Source organism: Schistocerca americana, chromosome 3, assembly GCF_021461395.2.
Source record: "Schistocerca americana isolate TAMUIC-IGC-003095 chromosome 3, iqSchAmer2.1, whole genome shotgun sequence".
In the NCBI taxonomy this organism is placed as follows: Eukaryota; Metazoa; Arthropoda; class Insecta; order Orthoptera; family Acrididae; genus Schistocerca; species Schistocerca americana.
In genome coordinates this window covers 569,308,287-569,326,460 of record NC_060121.1, presented here as the reverse complement: position 1 = coordinate 569,326,460, position 18,174 = coordinate 569,308,287, and the positions used below count along the sequence as shown (strand labels likewise).

At 44.3% G+C, this 18,174-nt stretch overlaps 1 protein-coding gene across 1 annotated transcript in view; it reads left to right on the top strand.

The window, feature by feature from the left end:
• The window catches only part of LOC124605563 (patched domain-containing protein 3), a 404,372-nt gene that overhangs the window by 338,985 nt on the left and 47,213 nt on the right, over positions 1-18,174 (top strand). Inside the window, exon 4 of the mRNA XM_047137336.1 lies at positions 16,699-17,039. Coding sequence (XP_046993292.1) covers positions 16,699-17,039 — 341 coding nt within the window. The remainder of the gene's footprint in view (positions 1-16,698; positions 17,040-18,174) is intronic.

Below are 18,174 nucleotides of genomic sequence, written 5' to 3'. Positions count from 1 at the left end.
TGTCCGCCGTGGTTGTGCGCATGCGTCGTCACCTCTCTAAAAAATTCAAACCTGTGTCCCCAGTTGGCAAGTTGATGCTCATGGTCTTTTTCGACGTCCGAAGTTCTGATACCTATCGGATTCCTCGAGCACGGAAAAACCATTAACAGTGGCGTGTACTGTGAAACATTCCGCAGCCTACGCAACTCCAGCAAGAGCAAACGGCTTGAGCTGCTCACGGAGGGCGTGATTCTGCTCCACGATAACGCGCGTCCACAGTTCTCCAATGTCACACACAGTGTAAGGGCCTCGTTCAAGTGGGAGCAGCTTGAGCATCCGCCGCACAGTCCGGACATGTGGCCCTGCGACGTCCACCACTTGCTTCGTACGCTTAAAAAAAATTAAAAAAATAAATAAAAAAAATTAAAAAAAAACACTCAGAGGCGAGCGCTTGGACTCGGACGACGAACTGAAGGACACAGTGGAGGAATGGCTCCTGTCGCACCTACAACAATTCTGGGATAGTTGTGCTCAGACCTCTGGTGATTACTTTTGAATAAAGGTTTCAATTACACCCACAGTGTTGTTTCGTGCCTTTTCTTTTGAACACCGCTCATGCTCTCAAGTCCGTATTCAACAGTAGATTAATCAGTACGTGTAACAAATCTAAGTGTGGCAACAATTATGCCTTTCTATGACAGACCAATCCTTGAATCCAAAAAACAGGACTGAACTACTGTTCTTCAGTGCTCATAGAAGTAGCACCAAATGATGCCATTTGAAAGCAAGAAATGAACGCTCTCATACTTTGTAGAAAAAGTTTTGATTCTGGAGTTTCTCCAATCACGTAAGAAAATAATTCTGGAGAAGGCGTTCCAACCATGCTGACGACATTTTTCCACTTCTGCTACACAACGCATTCATGTCATTTCTTTACTGAATTTTTGATCCATTTTGCCAATGATAACGTGTTTGTGTTTGTTGTACTATTTAGTACAGTCATAAAGGAATGTTTTACCAGATGACAGGCAATCTCTACTTCTTCTGCTTTGAACATCTCGTACTCTCATGTTTTGCGCTTGCGCTTGTTCCAGTTACCTTTCACGAACTTCACTCATTGTAACTATACTTAGTTCATTTTGCAATTTTGTTCCTTCAGCAATTTCTCTGTATCTGCATCCTGTGTGTTTTACTCGATTCTCTGCCTTAATTTAATCTCGTTGTTCATCTTTTAAGTTTTCTCTCCATCTATTCATTGCATTCCATTGTTAAGCTAAACGTGTTTCTCGTTCCATATCTGTTTATTTTCTTCGCAGTTCCTTCTGTTTCCTTCTTTTCAATTTGCCACTGGAAAGATCTCCTCTTTTACGTTTCGGCATCTTGTTAAATGTTATTGTTACTTAGCTCACTAAAATTGCGCTTAATACACGATTCACTACCTTAAGCAACTCATTTTCGCTTTTTCTCCATCTGCTGCAATCTATTTTCAAACGTAGGCGTACTTCGACGCATGGGTCTCGCCATCAGCTATATATATCCTTTTGAATTGGACTGTATCCGCGCCACAGGAGAATAATGGAACATTCTCGAATATTCTAGAACGTTCTGTAACATTCTAGAAGATTTTCCAACATTCTGGAAGATTCTATTACATTCTAAAACGTTCTACAACTTTCTCTCACAGTTTCTAAAAATCTAGAAGTAACATTAAGGACAGTCTTGGTCACTCTAGCACTAATTGGCAGGTCCTTCACTGACTTCCTATAACAAATCGAGTGATGCAATGCTCTCTTTCGACACCCGTATCTTGTAACTCAACCCCTGGCAGTTCCGAACCGAAACCTTCTTCAAGTATAGTGGCCGGGGGTTCGGGGACGGGGGGAGGGGGAGGGAGGGAGGAGGGGTGTAGGTCTACCACACCATGTAACCTCCATGGTGTTGCGGGGATGTGTTGCGGAGTTATAGCGGTAGGCACGGAAAAACCACGCTTGCAATAATATTAACTTTTTGTAATACGGATCCACAGCTTTTATAAATTATTTAAATGATGTCATCCTCGCTTTTAGCTGTCATTGTTTCTTTCCCTTATTCAGTAAATTCTCGTAATCGAGATTGTGTCTTTCATTTCTTTTCAAAATATGGTAAGGAGATGGTGCTTTGGCCACCGTATTGTTTACGTCACGCGATGCATGTTCACTAAGTCACAGGTCAAAGAAAACGTCTAGTATCGCAATATCCGCTTTAACTAGAGTTCCCACACTTCCCCGGATACGGCCGTCACGCCGTCGTTGTCGAAGGCCAGCGTGAAGACGAGCGGTGAACGCTGCCTGTCTGGGAGTCGCCTCGCGACACGCTAGGCTGTCATTAGGGGAAGTGTCCGCTATCGGAGTCCCGGCGCCGCGTACATATTTGCCTATCGCTACCGTCCGCCGGTCACGCGGCCCGCCTCTCCGGCAGCGACCGCATCGACGAGCGACGCGCGCTTCTGCTGCCGCCAGCCACTGGGACAGCCGCCAACACCGCAGTTATACCGCAGAGAGCTGCAAGTGCGGCTTCCACTCTGGCGCTAGGGCCAGAGCAATTCTGCAGGAGGGCAGCTCAGACTCTAGCAGCAGAGGAAGGCTCCCTTAACGAGATACTGGACTTTTAAGAGGACCTACTCCGAATCTGTCTCTTCGTATCTTTGCACACCATACGATAAAAGCTAGGGTGGCTGCGGCCGGACAAATTGCGTGACTACCACACTCTATGTCTACTCCACCGACTCCTCATCGCGCAAGCACCCCAGTACCTTGCTTCAGAGATTAAAAACCTGTCATGTCATCATAATCGAAACACGAGGTCACTCTTATTTGGTATCCTAACTGTGCCCACTCACAAAACAAAAACTTTTGCAAACTCCTTCTCAGTTGCCGCTCTGGAACAAACTGCCCCTTACCTTGCGCAAAATTCGATCTCCTGCTGCTTTTAAGAAGAAGTTGAAGCATTTCCTACTATCATCCTCACAAAGTTCTCCACAAAATTAATGTACAAGGACAATCCCCTCATCTGTCAAATAGCAAAGCTAGCGTCTCGTATCTTGCTCCTGAGATGCCTTCCTCTTCATCTTTCTCTATTAGCCACGCAATCTTCTTTTCCTTTATATTTCCTTAATTATGTTTCATCATGTCTCTATTCTTCTCCTCCCTTCACCATGAGTCTCCCTCAAACTCCCTGCTGCCGGCACTCCTATCTAAAATCTGTCTCTTCAATAATGTCTAATTATAACAGTACTTGTGACCTAAGAATATAAACTCTATATGTATGTATTTTTCCAGGTGTACCTTTCAAATTGTTTATTTCACTTTTTGTACTAGATTTAGTTTAACATGCCTACTAAAACATATGAATGTAAAATAAGTAGAATGCCTGGTTAGATGTAAGAGAGGGCCTGATGGCCCTAATCTTGCCAGGTTAAATAAATCAATAAATAAATAAATAAAAGCACACCATACGATAAAAGCAAAACGAGGATGATGGAATGTACTCGAATCAAGTCGGGTGATGCTGAGGGAATTAGATTAGGAAATGAGACACTTAAAGTAGTAAAGGAGTTTTGCTATTTGGGGAGCAAAATAACTGATGATGGTCGAAGTAGAGAGGATATCAAATGTAGACTGGCAATGGGAAGGAAAGCGTTTGTGAAGAAGAGAAATTTGTTAACATCTAGTATAGATTTAAGTGTCAGGAAGTCGTTTCTGAAAGTATTTGTATGGAGCGTAGCCATGTATGGAAGTGAAACGTGGACGATAAATAGTTCGGACAAGATGAGAATAGAAGCTTTCGAAATGTGGTGTTACAGAAGAATGCTGAAGATTAGATGGGTAGATCACACAACTAATGAGGAGGTATTGAATAGGATTGGGGAGAAGAGAACTTTGTGGCACAACTAAACTAGAAGAAGGGATCGGTTGGTAGGACATGTTCTGAGGCATCAAGGGATCACCAATTTAGTATTGGAGGGCAGCGTGGAGGGTAAAAATCGTAGAGGGAGACCAAGAGATGAATACACTAAACAGATTCAGAAGGATGTAGGTTGCAGTAGGTACTGGGAGATGAAGAAGCTTGCACAGGATAGAGTAGCATGGAGAGCTGCATCAAACCAGTCTCAGGACTGAAAACCACAACAACAATAACGATAAATTACACAGTCCAGTCACATTAAGGTGCGCACCGCTTATTTTCGATGTGGGAGTGCAATAACCTCTCACAGACAGCAGATGGTAGCTCTAGCAGTGCAGGGTACATAAAGCGTTCCGTGGGGATGCCGAAAACAGTTGAGTCGCTGACGAATGAGAAACGCAGCGATTTATCTAACGTCCAGAATGGCAGGTTCATTGGGTTCCGGGCCAAGGGTGGAAGCATTTCCGAAACGGCGAAGTCAGTAAACTGTTCACGTGCCGTTGTGGCTAACAAGTACCGTGCATGGCAAAATGGCGCTATCGAAAACTGCCGCCGAGACAACTGTGGTGCACCATGGGCCATAGATAACAGGGGTAAACGACACCTGTATACAGGCCAACAGACGTGCAAACGTTGAGCGATTAACCACCCAATTAAACCGAGGGGCTACCAACAGCGTCTCCTCAACAATCGTTCAGGGAACTTTGCTGCTTTTGGACCTCGGCAGCACGGGCCTGGTTCATGCACCTACGTTGGCTGTTGTTCATCGGTGGCCAAGGCTGTGATTTTCACGCCAGTATCGCAACTGGATGTCCACTGAGTGGCGACAAGTGCCCTTTTCAAATGAACGACGTTTTATGCACCATCGGACAGACGTCCATTAGCGTGTACGGCGTGATTCTTCATCTACATTCACACTCCGCAAGCCACCTGAGGCTGTGTGGCGGAGAGTACCTTGAGTACCTCTATCGGTTCTCCCTTCTATTCCAGTCTCGAATTGTTCGTGGAAAGAAAGATTGTCGGTATGCCTCTGTGTGGGCTCTAATCTCTCTGATCGTATCCTCATGGTCTCTTCGCGAGATCTCTTCTGAAAGCAAATACCCTGCAACCAGGAGGGAGCCTGATGGTCTAGGGAATGTTTTGTGGCATTTTCTGGGTGATCTCGTCATTCTGGAAGGTACCATGGATCAATACAAATATACTTTTATCCTTGGGGACCATATCCACCCCTACATGTTTGTTTTCCATCGGCACGATCGCGTCTACCAGCAGGACAATACAACATGTCACACAGCTCGCAGTATACATGTGTGGTTCGAAGAGCACCAGGCTGAGTTTATCATACTCCGCTGGCCACCAAACTCCCAGGATCTGAACACAATGGAGAATCTGTAGGACCACCTCAATTGGGCTCTTCTCGCCATGGATCCTAAACAGAGAAACCCCGGGCAGCTGGCGACGGTACTGGAGTCGTCATGGCCCCACACCTCTGTCGATACCTTTCACAACCTCGTTGACTGTCTTCCAGCAGGTCTCGCAGCGATACGCGCTGGAGAAGAAGGTGGTTATTCACGCTTTTGACAAGTGCTCACATTAATGTGACTGGACAGTATAGTTTTCCAAGAAGATACGATGCTGATAGCGAGTAACATCTTATCCAGCCTCGATAATGTCATCAATTTGCCAATGGAGAGAATCCACCATTTCTTCGTGTAGGCCATATCCCGCTGAAGCGACTGGCTTATGAGTAGTTCCTGTAGAGCTACCAAGCTGCGTGGAAAGTGACTGCTAGATTGGACCCTCTATTCCAGATATAACTTCCATGAGATGAAAGTTGGGCCAGTCCAGGAGCGATAGGGTGCCTGAGTGTTCATAAGAGCAGCAAAGTATGCCTGCAGCCCTGCGAACACGACTGATGCCGTCTTGGAAGACGGGAGTGCCCAAGCGTACTCACCATGAAGATAAAAAGAAAGAGCAGTACTTGGTCACCGAGAATGTCGAAATGAACATCCTGGTTCGCGTTCGCTGGGCCCAAGTCATGGTACGGAAAAAACACAACCAAAGCATCCCAGAACTACCTCTGGCCTGAATTACACTTCGGATTAACCGTCTCATTGGACATTCGATGCTGGGCTTCATTAGAAATGTGCCAAAAACCGCTGCTCGTCGGGCAACAGTACACGCTTCCAGTCATCTGCTGTCCAGATTATGTGTTGTTTGACCTGGTGATTATTCTCGGCTGTGTGTGCCGTTGTGAAGAATGGCCTTTTGGATGGTACTCGCCTCCAAATGTACACTACATACAATTCCTTTCGCAACGCTCACAAAATCCCTTTCTTGTATTTAAATTCGATATTTATTAAGAAATAGGAACTTTAGTTAGGAAAGATTCAATAATAATTTTGTAATAAAGATAACATCTTTTTTGTTTTTCATTATTGACATATTCCATATAACTGCCAGAAATTAAGTGATAATTGTAATTAACATTTCTATTTTTAATAAACATGGAATTTTAATAAAAGTTAAAAAAGGGTAGAGCTATAGAGATTCGGACCAGTCTGTTATACTACGCTCTCAGCTACCGACAACTATTTTAGTAAGTTACATGTGCTTTCTAGCTACAGCGCTCGGTAATCCTCTAATTTTCAGGGACCGGTTTTTTTAATGGTTTCAATAATCGCGTCGCACTGCTTTAGGAAATTCATATCCGCACCCTGAGCTTGACATTCTGTTTGTATGAAGAAAATCGAAGTGGGACAGTCCCGGAAGTCCTTCTGTCAGTCGTCTTCGAACTGGAGTTGTCCCGACTGTGCCTCTGGAGTCAACTATATTCCGTACTCCTAAATGGTCTGCACAATGTGGCGTCTCCTCCAATGCTGCCTGTGCGAAGTCTCGCTCAAGCTAGTTATTGTCTTGACCATAATTTCTCAAGGACGTGTAAATTTTTGTATAATCCTGCATAGAAAACGACACAACAACTAATTAACATTCTAACCGGCGGCCGGTGTGGCCAAGCGGCTCTAGGCGCTTCAGTCTGGAACCGCTCGACCGCTGCGGTCGCAGGTTCGAATCCTGCCTCGGGCATGGATGTGTGTGATGTCCTTAGGTTAGTTAGATTTAAGTAGTCCTAAGTTCTAGGGGACTAATGACCTCAGATGTTAAGTCCCATAGTGCTCAGAGCCATTTTTAACATTGTACACGTATCGATGTTTGAGGGTCAGTGCCACGATAAAATCACTGATACCTGTTAAATATAGTCACATTTAGCTATTGAGCAGATTTAAAAAGAGTTTTAGTTCATTTTTCTACTTTAAGTATCGTCGGAAACAATGCTGGTCAGAGATGTCCCAAGAACGCGAGAATCGGTAGTTTAATGGGATAAGTGAAATGCGACTACACTGTGTAGCGGAAATTTGTCAGTTAATATTATTGAATACTTTCAGTTAATAAAGTCACTGCCTATGAATGTCCACAAAACCGTTTCGAATTAATTATTTCTCCTTTTTAACTAAATCACTTCAATTAGGACTTGAAAATATTAATTATCTGTCCAGTTATATTCACAAGTTTTCGTAGGTTGAAGCTTTGTCAAACAACATACAATATTTTCTTCTTTTTTCAACACATTTCCACAGATCAGAACTTATACAGTACAATAATAGACATCAGTGCTCCCGAGAACGACACACAACCACACAAGTAAGAAGAACAGGGAGAGGGGAGAAACAAAGGGTTACTTCGCTATTTATAAGAAAAAGAAAATAAAAAATGTCACATCTTTAGCTCCGGTAGCCTATAGGTTCTTAGGAATCTAATTATTCCAATATTAATACTATATGTTAAATACTTGTTAAAGTATATGAACTAATTATTTTTATTATTAAAACAATTAAATTATGACTTAGGGCCGTATAAGAGTGCTTACATTAACTGCCGAACCTACCTGGGAGTATGTGATGCTCCCTGTAAGATCAGTTGTTTTTTCCGACTGTTTCGCGTACATTCCTTACATCTAACACTAGGAATGATCGAGAATGTAAAGCAAAGTCTTGGAAGATTATGGCTTGTACCGGTCAGCCAGGAGAAAGGCACATTTCTCTAGAGAGCGAAAGTATCGGCGGCACCGGAGAAAAAGTAAATAAGTCAAGGTTTATGTGTGTGTGTGTGTGAGAGAGAGAGAGAGAGTGAGTGAGTGACTGGAGCGACTGGATGACGTGCAGAATGTCCGGTCTGCCGCGTCACTGAAACGACCCAGGTGGTGGGCGCAGAACGCTGACGTAGCCACTCTCCTGACTACAGACCAGCGCCACATCGCTTCCGCTGTCTTCCCCTGTGATTGAAGACGCTCACAAAAATAAAAGTGTCGGCAGTCTTAGCAAATTGCGCTCTCTTTCCCTGCGTGTGTCTTGTCGTAGTAGGCCCGCTGTTTTCACGCTGTGGCACATTTATTCTAACATTTGCGGCCGGGTGCAATTCCAGTCGCCGCATTTGCCAGTTAACAGAGGGAAACCGTGTGCTCTGTCCGTCTGTACAGAACGTATAAAATTTGTTCTACGTGTGATCATGTTTTAACTCTTTGTGTACCGTATTTTTTCTTGCGTCGATTGCGGACCAGCTCAGTATTTGCTTAAATGAACGTGCAAAACGGTCTACAAGCCACAAGCACGCTGGTCGGTACAGCTCCGACCCACGATCGTTGATCCTCGTCTCGCTCGCTTCCCTGTCTCGCGAGCTACCTCGCTGCATGTGAAGCTGTATTAGCATCAATCATAACAAATTTCTGCAGTTGCATTGTGTATTTCAGAATACCGATGGGATGCATTGGTATGGCACAACTCTCGATTTTGGTGGAACGACGGTTCCAATTCCCATCTGGCAGTCCAGATATAAGTTCCCCATGGGTTTCCTAAATTGTCAGGGAAGAAAAAAGATAGCTTATAGTTTAAAGACTTGTCGCGATGAAGTCATTAGAGCTCGAATTGGGGGAAGGGTTGGAAAAGTCAGCAATGCTGTTTTCATTTAGCGATTTATGGTAACCTCGGAGAACTTAAACCTGCATGGAAGGGTGGGGATAAAATATCAGGGTGATTCCTTTGAGGAGAACACGGCCGATTTCCTTCTCTATCCTTCCCCAGTCCGAGACCGTGCTCCGTCTCTAAGAATCTTGCTGTAGCTGGGAAGTAAAATTCTAATCTTCTTTTTGCATTCTCTTTTTGAGCACAGATGAAGTACATGAATCAAAATGGTTCAAATGGCTCTGAGCACTATGGGACTTAACATCTGAGGTCATCAGTCCCCTAGAACTTAGAACTACTTAAACCTAACTAACCTAAGGACATCACACACATCCATGCCCGAGGCAGGATTCGAACCTGCAACCGTAGCGGCCGCGTGGTTCCAGGAAGTACATGAATCATCTATTCTCTCTTTGTTATGCCAAGTTTTCTTAGTCCAGTACTCCTTCACTATAACTGGCAGATAACGGTGTCTGAAAAAAAAGGCGACTAGAATAAATGTAATATTGTCATTGACCTTTCTATGTGCTCTTCAGCCGAATGCTGGTTTGACTCAGCTCTCCACCCTTATCTATCGCGTGCAAGCGGCTTCATAACTACTGAAACCTTCATCCGTTTCAACCTGCTTACTACACAAAGTGATTCAGCTACTCCTACCAATGGGTTTTATGCAGTCTGTAACATCTTCAAAAACTAAGTGCGAGATTTTCATAATTTCTCTCTCGCTACGCGGGAACTTTTAGTCCTACAGAAATAATGAACATGACCTTTTTGTAGGAAATTCAATGTAGCTAAATTTGTACTGGAATACGTTTTCTCTGGAGACCATGACTTTTGAGTTATTCAAGAAAAACACAAAAATGGTTCAAATGGCTCTGAGCACTATGGGACTTAACGTCTGAGGTCATCAGTCCCCTAGAACTTAGAACTACTTAAACCTAACTAACCTAAAGACATCACACACACCCATGCCCGAGGCAGGATTCGAACCTGCGACCTTAGCGGTCACGCGATTCCAGACTGTAGCGCCTAGAACCGCTCGGCCACCCCGGCCGGCTAGAAAAACACATTCGAAGATTACTTTCGTTTGTTTTTCTTGAATAATTCGAATACTGCGGCATCTAGCGAAAACGTATCACAATACAAAATTTAACTTATAGCTCAAAATTCAGTTCGAATAACATGGCAGATAACTTAAACCGTGTCTCTTTTTTTCTCTCAGCTCCTGCCTTCATGTCTTTTATTGTTGTTTTTTAATACTACTTATTCTCGATGTGGTGCAGTGAAGTGAAGTTAGGGAGTTCTCAGTCAAATTCCAGGCGAGTTGGCGAGTTGGTAGTGAGGCAGAAGGAGTTCCAGTCGGGAAGATTTGGGTGGAAGTTTCCAGTTTCGGCGTTTGCCTCACAAACCTAGCAAAACCTCCCGAAATAAGTGGTCAGAACTGAGGGTAGGAAGTATTTTTAATGTAAGCCATGTGTACGTGAAAACGTTTTTGTTTAAAAGTGCACAAAGGAAGTCAATGACTTGATAGACACGTTCAGTGCCTCCCTTTCGTGTCCATTGGCTCTTATATCTGCAGTTTGATTTGTTGTAGACAACCCTTCGTTCCCTGTGTTTTATCCCTGCTGCCATCATAAATGTCTCAGAGTGTATTCCAGCCAACGTTGTCGTCAGGAAATAGCGGTCGCAAAGCACTGTCAGATTGTTTTCAACGGTTTGCGTTAGTGATGATATGCACCATCACGCCCAGCAAGATTGTGTTGGGGAGATGACACGGAGTGACGACCGCGCTCTTAAGATCTCGCGTTCAGGACGTGCCTGTTTGGACGGTGTCAAGATAGCACTCGACGTGATGGAGTGGCGACCGCTGCACGCTACATCCCCCCCGCATCCACCGCAGCCACGCGCCGAGGGACGCCTTACGCCTTGCGGCGGTGTCGTCTGAAGACGCAGAGTCGCGGCCAGTTGATGATGGTGATTCTTACGGGTTTAAAGAGAAGAAACGTCTACAGTCTCTTATTCACTCCATATGACGGAATCTGTGCACCCCATCTGTCTGCGTCTGGAGCATATCTCAGCTGCAAGTGTGACAACGTTTTGTAAATGTTTGCGTACCATGTGTCTGAGACGAGACGTGGATAAAGTCCGGTATTTCTTTGGTGAGATATGAGAAATCGCCTCAAATCGCATCCAGGCTGAGTGGCTCACCAGCCTCCGTCGTTAGTCCACAAAACGGACTCTCTCTGGATGTCGCGTCAAGTTCTGTGCAACTAAAATAGAGCTGGTGTAGTATTTTCGACAGTCATTGAATCTGAAACATCAAACGAGCTGTCAGACTATGTACACCATGATATTCCGTCTCCATTTCCATCGTCGCTTACGCTTGCACTACAGTAGTTGCACAGGATCAAATCCTATTGTTTGAAAAATCTGAAGAAATTCACATCGACAGGATGTGACAGAAAGATTTTTACAACTTTATAGTGTCATACACTGTGGTGAGAAAAGACATGGAATGGCGATATGCACATGTACAGATGGCGGTTGTATCGTGTACCAACCTATAAAAGGTCACTGCTTTGGCGGAGCAGTCATTTGTACTCAGATGATTCATGTGAAATGGTTTCCGGCATGATTATGGCCGCACGATGGGAATTATCAGACTTTGAACCCGGATTGGTAGTTGGAACTAGACGCCTGGCACCTCGTTAGGAAATTCTGTGTTCCGAGATCCACAGCGTCAAGAGTGTGCCGAGAATACCAAATTTCAGGCATTACATCCCACCACGGAGAACACATGGGCCGACGGCCTTCACTTAACGACCGAAAACAGCGGCTTTTGCTTACAATTGTCATTGTTAACAGACAATCAACACTGCGTGAAATAACGGCATAAATCAAAATGGGACGTACTACGAACGTATCCGTTAGTACACCGAGGAGAAATTTGGCTTTATTGGGCTATGGCAGCAGACGACCGACGCGAGTTTCTTCGCTGATAGCACAACATCGCCTGCAGCGCCTCTTCTGGACTCGTGACCATATCGCTTGGACCCTAGATGATGGGAAAACTGTGGCTTGGCCACCGTCACACCAGCTAATACTGTGTAGTATGTCCTAGAACAGAAGTTTACTGGACGTTATACTGACGGAGGTGGCCCGATTCAGTGGCATCGTATGCTCTCAGACGTTAAACTATGGGTCTTTTTCCTGTAGAGATGTGTCGAATATCAAGTTTGGAAAAGCATCTGAACGGCATAATTGATCTGAAGACCCGAATCGCTGTTACCATTGTCACAGTTGACACGTCTCTTATTATGTAGATGGAGCTGGAATACAGATTAGGTGCTGTACATCCAGACACTGGGAAAACATATTGAAACAGATATTAGAAAAATTTTATAATTTATGAGTAACTTAAGCCAAAAACCTTTCGGGGATACTTCTTATTTCTGATCCCACAATAGGTTGTAGAGTACCTTTTGAGAGACACTGCTGGTTCAAATGGCTCTGAGCACTATGGGACTCAACTGCTGTGGTCATAAGTCCCCTAGAACTTAGAACTATTTAAACCTAACTAACCTAAGGACGGCACACAACACCCAGCCATCACGAGGCAGAGAAAATCCCTGACCCCGCCGGGAATCGAACCCGGGAACCCGGGCGTGGGAAGCGAGAACGCTACCGCACGACCACGAGATGCGGGCAGAGACACTGCTCTTGAATGGCCACAAAAGAGAGGTTGTGACACTAAGTTGCCTCGTAAGATGTCTTTTGCGCTATCTCTATTACCCATCATCGCTTTTTCTTCATGGTGAAACAGAAACAAGCGGAACACCCGTGAAATTTGGGCCAACAGCACACGCAGACTAACGAGTTCAGTTAGCTGGCGAATGGTAGGCATCCCGTTTCCCACTTCACGCGCAGTACCGTGGCCAACTGGAATAGCGGTCTGAACCCCGCTGGACATGCACACCGCGCGCTTTCGCCTCACTTTCTCCGCTGACACACCCCTCGCCAGTGACGTCATCCGGGAGTTTAGCCTACGAAGCGCACCAAGCTGCACTACGGAACAGTAACTGCGTCAGAAAACTGATAATGCGGAAACTGAAGTTTTCTCGGGGCAAAAAACGTAGGATGTGTGAAAACTGTGGTGGCAGAACACCAGCACTCAGAGTCGTACGTGTCGTTAAAGAAACTCGGACCGGTAATTGACAGCTTGTATGACCTTGAATTTTAGCTGTGTTTACTTTCTGGCATGTAATACAGTCAAATCCACAATTCCCGTTGATGTACTTGTCCTTCCAGCTGGGGTCACAGGTCCACAACTTCGTATGATGTCTGAGGCAATCTTAAAGATTTGCATAATAAACAAAAGCTTTACATAACGTTTGTCTAATTAGCCTCCAGTCCAAATAAAAACATTTGCTGGAGCCACCACCCAGCGTAGGAAAGTCGGTTGCTTTTGCTGCAAAAATTTTTCTGTTGAATTTTGATGTATTCAACAGAATGAGTCGCCCCTGCCACCATACGTGGTGCGACGATGCTGATCACTCGAGGACACACTGCTGCAGAGGAGTACCACCCTTTTTTTATGTACATTCTGTACTTCAAGTGTGGGAAGTTTCTGCTGTGTTCTCCTCTTTTCTTTCTTTTTCTTATAATACGCAATATTCTCGTTCGCCACTTTGGCAACAACACTGATTTGTGCCTTCCACGGCGAGATTTTCTGAAAGTGAGCGGTTAAGGGTTGGTAACCAAGATCCTGAGCGATTCGTCTCCCAGCCACCGTCTCGTGCTCATCAACGCACGCTAGCTGATTCTTGGGGAAACGTAAATGTAGCATTTGCAGTAGCACGATCTATAATACGAGCAGCTCGCTATTTACTTACTTTCTCACACAAATTCTGTCGCTTAATTGGTTCTAATTTGGGACTTCCTTATGTCTCATTAATTTCAAAGTCGCAAGCTGCTCAAATGAGAAAATCTTGTTGTGTTTTCTTCGTACTGTCTTCCATATAATTTGGTACCTCCCTACGGTGCTGTTGTCCTTCTGTAATTCGTTTGCGCTCTTAATTTTGTCCTGCGTTAATTTCAAGAGAATTATCAGTCATTAAGAGCAAATAAATATCTGTTACTCTCAGTTTTGCCTTAGACTTTTCAAGACCCGTTATTGTCTTGCCATGGCGCGGCGAACCATAAACAGTAAATATAATATGTATTCTTAGCTGTTGATCTCACTGTGACTGTTTTGGTTGTGCGCAAGGTTCATCCATCAACGAACAGACACTTAAAAATTCAGAGAAGGGAACGAGCGTTGTTTCGCTCGTCTCGTATGATCATAGATTTGTTTATTGAGCATAGGCAGTGGTTTCGATTTGTCCTTTGTCTATAACTTGGCTGTAAATTGTTTCATGACCATGCGGCTAACGAACTTTAAGACAGATGTCACCGCTTTCACTTTCTAACGTAAGCAGCAAAAAATAAATTAAAAAATGCCATCGAATCAGGCTTTGCGGGACTAGTTCACGAGAAATATCCGCCACAAAACCTTTAATGTCACTGCGAATAAGAGACAGACCTGTCTCTCAATGAACATTAGTAATCCATAAAATATATAGTGTGCTGAACAAGGTCACCCGCGAATGGGAAAAGGAATTGAAGAATAAAAACTGCTGGAAACCTATACAGATGGGGCGGGCGAGTCAAGGATGACATAAGAATTTCATGCTTAGCTTTTGCTGACGACTTAGCCTTACTAGTGGATGCTGACATAACAGCAATCGAACAGGGTGAAACCCTTAGAGAACGTACAGAGAAAGTTGGTCTGGGAATATCTTTCCTAAAGTATGAGTTCATCGCCCCAAAAACTGACATCCAAAACTTGACTACAAGGTACGGTCATAGCAATAGAGTTCCATATTTTAAATACTTAGGTGAAGTCCTTGAACCTACGGGCCAGAGAAAACAGCACAAACCATTTGCCTCCAAAAACTAAAGAGAGCCTATGGAAGAACATACGAGGTGTGCAATAAAAAATGCTTATCCAACAACACTAAAATTAGGAACTATAATACAGTTTTGAAAACCTGAAGTCGTGTATGCCAGTGAAATGCTCACAGTCCACATAAAATGTGACCTATAAAATTTCTTGAAGGAAGAACGTAAAGTCATCAGAAAGATACTAGAGCCAAAAAGAGCAGAGGAGGTCTATAGACTACAATCTCGTCAAACAACTGAGAAATTGTCCAACCTTGCAGCAGACATTAGAAGAAGACGATTAAAATTTTATGGGCATGTCTGTAGGCTTCCCAAAACAAGACTTATGCACAAAATTCCTAAATACATAGAAGGGCTTAAAACTATACCCTGGATACAAGAGGTAAAAAAGGACCTACAAAAAGCTCAGATAAATTATTCAGATTTTTAGCCAGAAAGGTATTTAAGCAGAAAGTTGAGAGAAATGGGAAGTTAGGTCAGAGAAGGAAGGTCCGAAGGAAGCAGGAACAAAATGGACAGAGGAAAGGAAGAGAGCCCATGCAGAAAAAATAAGAGCAGTGTGGAAAAAAAAGGAAAAAGAATCACGAAGCTTTGTATGATCCTACAGGGTCTAAACGCACATAAGATAGAGGGTGTAAATTTTAAGTTGACAAACCAGAATAACTCGAAAAATAAGCTTCACACGAAAAAATGTGTAGAATCCAAAGTTGATTATTTGCGGGAGTCACATCTGCTGGCGCTAAAATTAGACCACCACCCCAGCCCCTTGGGGGTGGGGTGGGAGGCAACTTTAAAATTGCAAATGGGAACCCCAATTTTTTATTGCAGAATCTGATTCTACATAGAAAACTATGTACATTTTTTCTTAAACATTTGTGTTGATTCTTGGTAGTTTGGGCTGTAATTCAAGAAAATCCATGTTCTCATTTTTGCGTGGAAAATGGTTACGAATAAATATAAAATATTTACTTCGTAAATTTTGATTCGTTAAAACTAAAACTCTCCCTCTCTCCCCATAGGGTGGGGTTTGAGAGAGAGGAATTAGAGTTTTACGAATGTTGACCCAATTCGAATCTGCGGAAAAAATTAATATTTGCCGGATGTTCTGGACAACGCATGACTGCGAATGCTTTGCCTGCCGGAGATCAGGGCGAGGGATGTATGTATGAACCGACAACCATAGTGCTGCCCGTCAACTGACGAACGGAAACAGGGCAAGCCCACGGCCAATCGGAGCGCGTGGCGCCAAGTTTCCGTAGTTTAAAAATGGTGCGTTGTCGACGTACACAACATTGGTAATTTTGGTTCCTACTGGCACCAGCTACCCAGGGTTAAAATTTCGTGACACAGATTTTCTCCACCGGATTAAAAATATTCCTTTGAAGCGTAAGCAGCATATTATTCCTCCCTTCCCGACTAAACTCGTCTAAAACCCGTTACTTTGGCTAGATCTTCAACTCTAAACGTTAATAATTTGAATGTAACCGGTTCACAAAATGTTAATTTCCTGTGAGTGGCCTCGCCACTGACCATGGTGTTCTGTTTGAGCCTTCCTCTGGTATGCTAAAACAGTTTTTTGTTGTGTTAAAACTAACGATTACATTTTCTATTTTTACTTTTTTTTTTTTTTTTCTGACCACCGTGTGTGCGCGCCCGCGCGCTTTTGTGTGTCTGTGTGTGTTTTCTGATTGCTTGTTACGTGTATGTGTGTACAGTTTGTGACTGCTCGTGACATGTGTGCGTGTGTGTTGTGTTGCAGGGGCGCGGCGTGGGAGGACGTGTTCCTGGACGTGGTGGGCGAGGCGGACGCGCACACCTTCAAGCACATCTCGGTGGCGCGCTTCGCGTCTCGCACGCTCGACATCGAGCTGGAGCGGAACACACGCACCGTCATCCCTTACTTCAGCACCACGTTCATCATCATGGCCTTCTTCTCCATAACGTCGTGCATGATGGCCGACTGGGTGCGCTCCAAGCCATGGCTCGGCTTCCTGGGCAACATCTCGGCCGTGATGGGCACCGGCGCCGCCTTCGGGCTAGTCATGTACCTTGGCGTCGAGTTCATCGGCATCAACCTGGCCGCGCCCTTCCTCATGCTAGGTCAGTCGCTCGCCCTGCTGCTCAGCTCGTCTCAGCTCTCGCAAATACTTTGAGTCCAGAGCATAAATCGGGAGTTGCGCTCAAAATAATTCTGCCGGCCTGTTTCCGAGCTGAGCACCACCTATATTGGAGGGTGTAAAACGCACTCCGTCCAAACGTCTATTACGAAACATTACCGCCGCAGCGGTTCCCGATATACGGGAGTTTTAACTCTGTAAGCCCAAACAATACAAAAAAAATTAAGTTGGTGCTTAAGTTCGTAGCGTTTTTGCTGTGCATGTTATTATCGTGGCAGCTATGAGTTTATTCATAGACTGTCATTTTTTATTTGTCGTTCATTGTTGCTATTTGAGTTTGTGTATCGGCACTTTGTCATTTGGAAATAGTGAGCTGTGGACGCTAGAAAATTGAGTCCCAAGTACAGAAATTGTAACATTTCCGACATATTTTTCTGTTTGAGTTCGATAGAGGAGTGACAACAGCGGAGGCAGCCACAAACATTAGCGCCGAGTATGTAGATAATGCTATTGGGCAGAACACGGTAAGAAAAGGGTTTTCTCGTTTTTAGAGGGGTCGTTTTGATATTAGTGACTCTCCATGTTCAGGAAGATTTTCGCGGTTTGACGAAGATGTTTAAACGTATTAATTCACAATCATCCACGTCAGTGATCATTCCACTATCGTGCGACATTTGCATGCAATGGAGAAAGTTCAAAGATCGACTGTTTGGTTACCACATGCTGTAAACCAACAACACAAAAATTAGTAGCTGGCCATATGAGCATCTCTGCTTACACGTCATCAATTGGCTCATGAACAACACCGACCATTCCTATCCTGTATCGTTACTGGTGGCGAGAAATGGTATCTTATGCTAACATAACGCAGGGAAAGGAATGTCTGAACCCCAGCGAAGTGGCAACTACCCGTACAAAGACCTATGCGCACCCACAAAAGATGATGTTATGCATCTGGTGGAACGACAACGGTGTGGTGAACTATGAATTGCTTCTCCGAGGAGTAATCATCACTGTTGAGATTTATAGTCAACAACTGAGACACCTTGCAGATGCGCTCCAGGAACAACGACAAGCGAGACTGGGGAAAATGGTGCTACTCCTCGATAACGCCCACC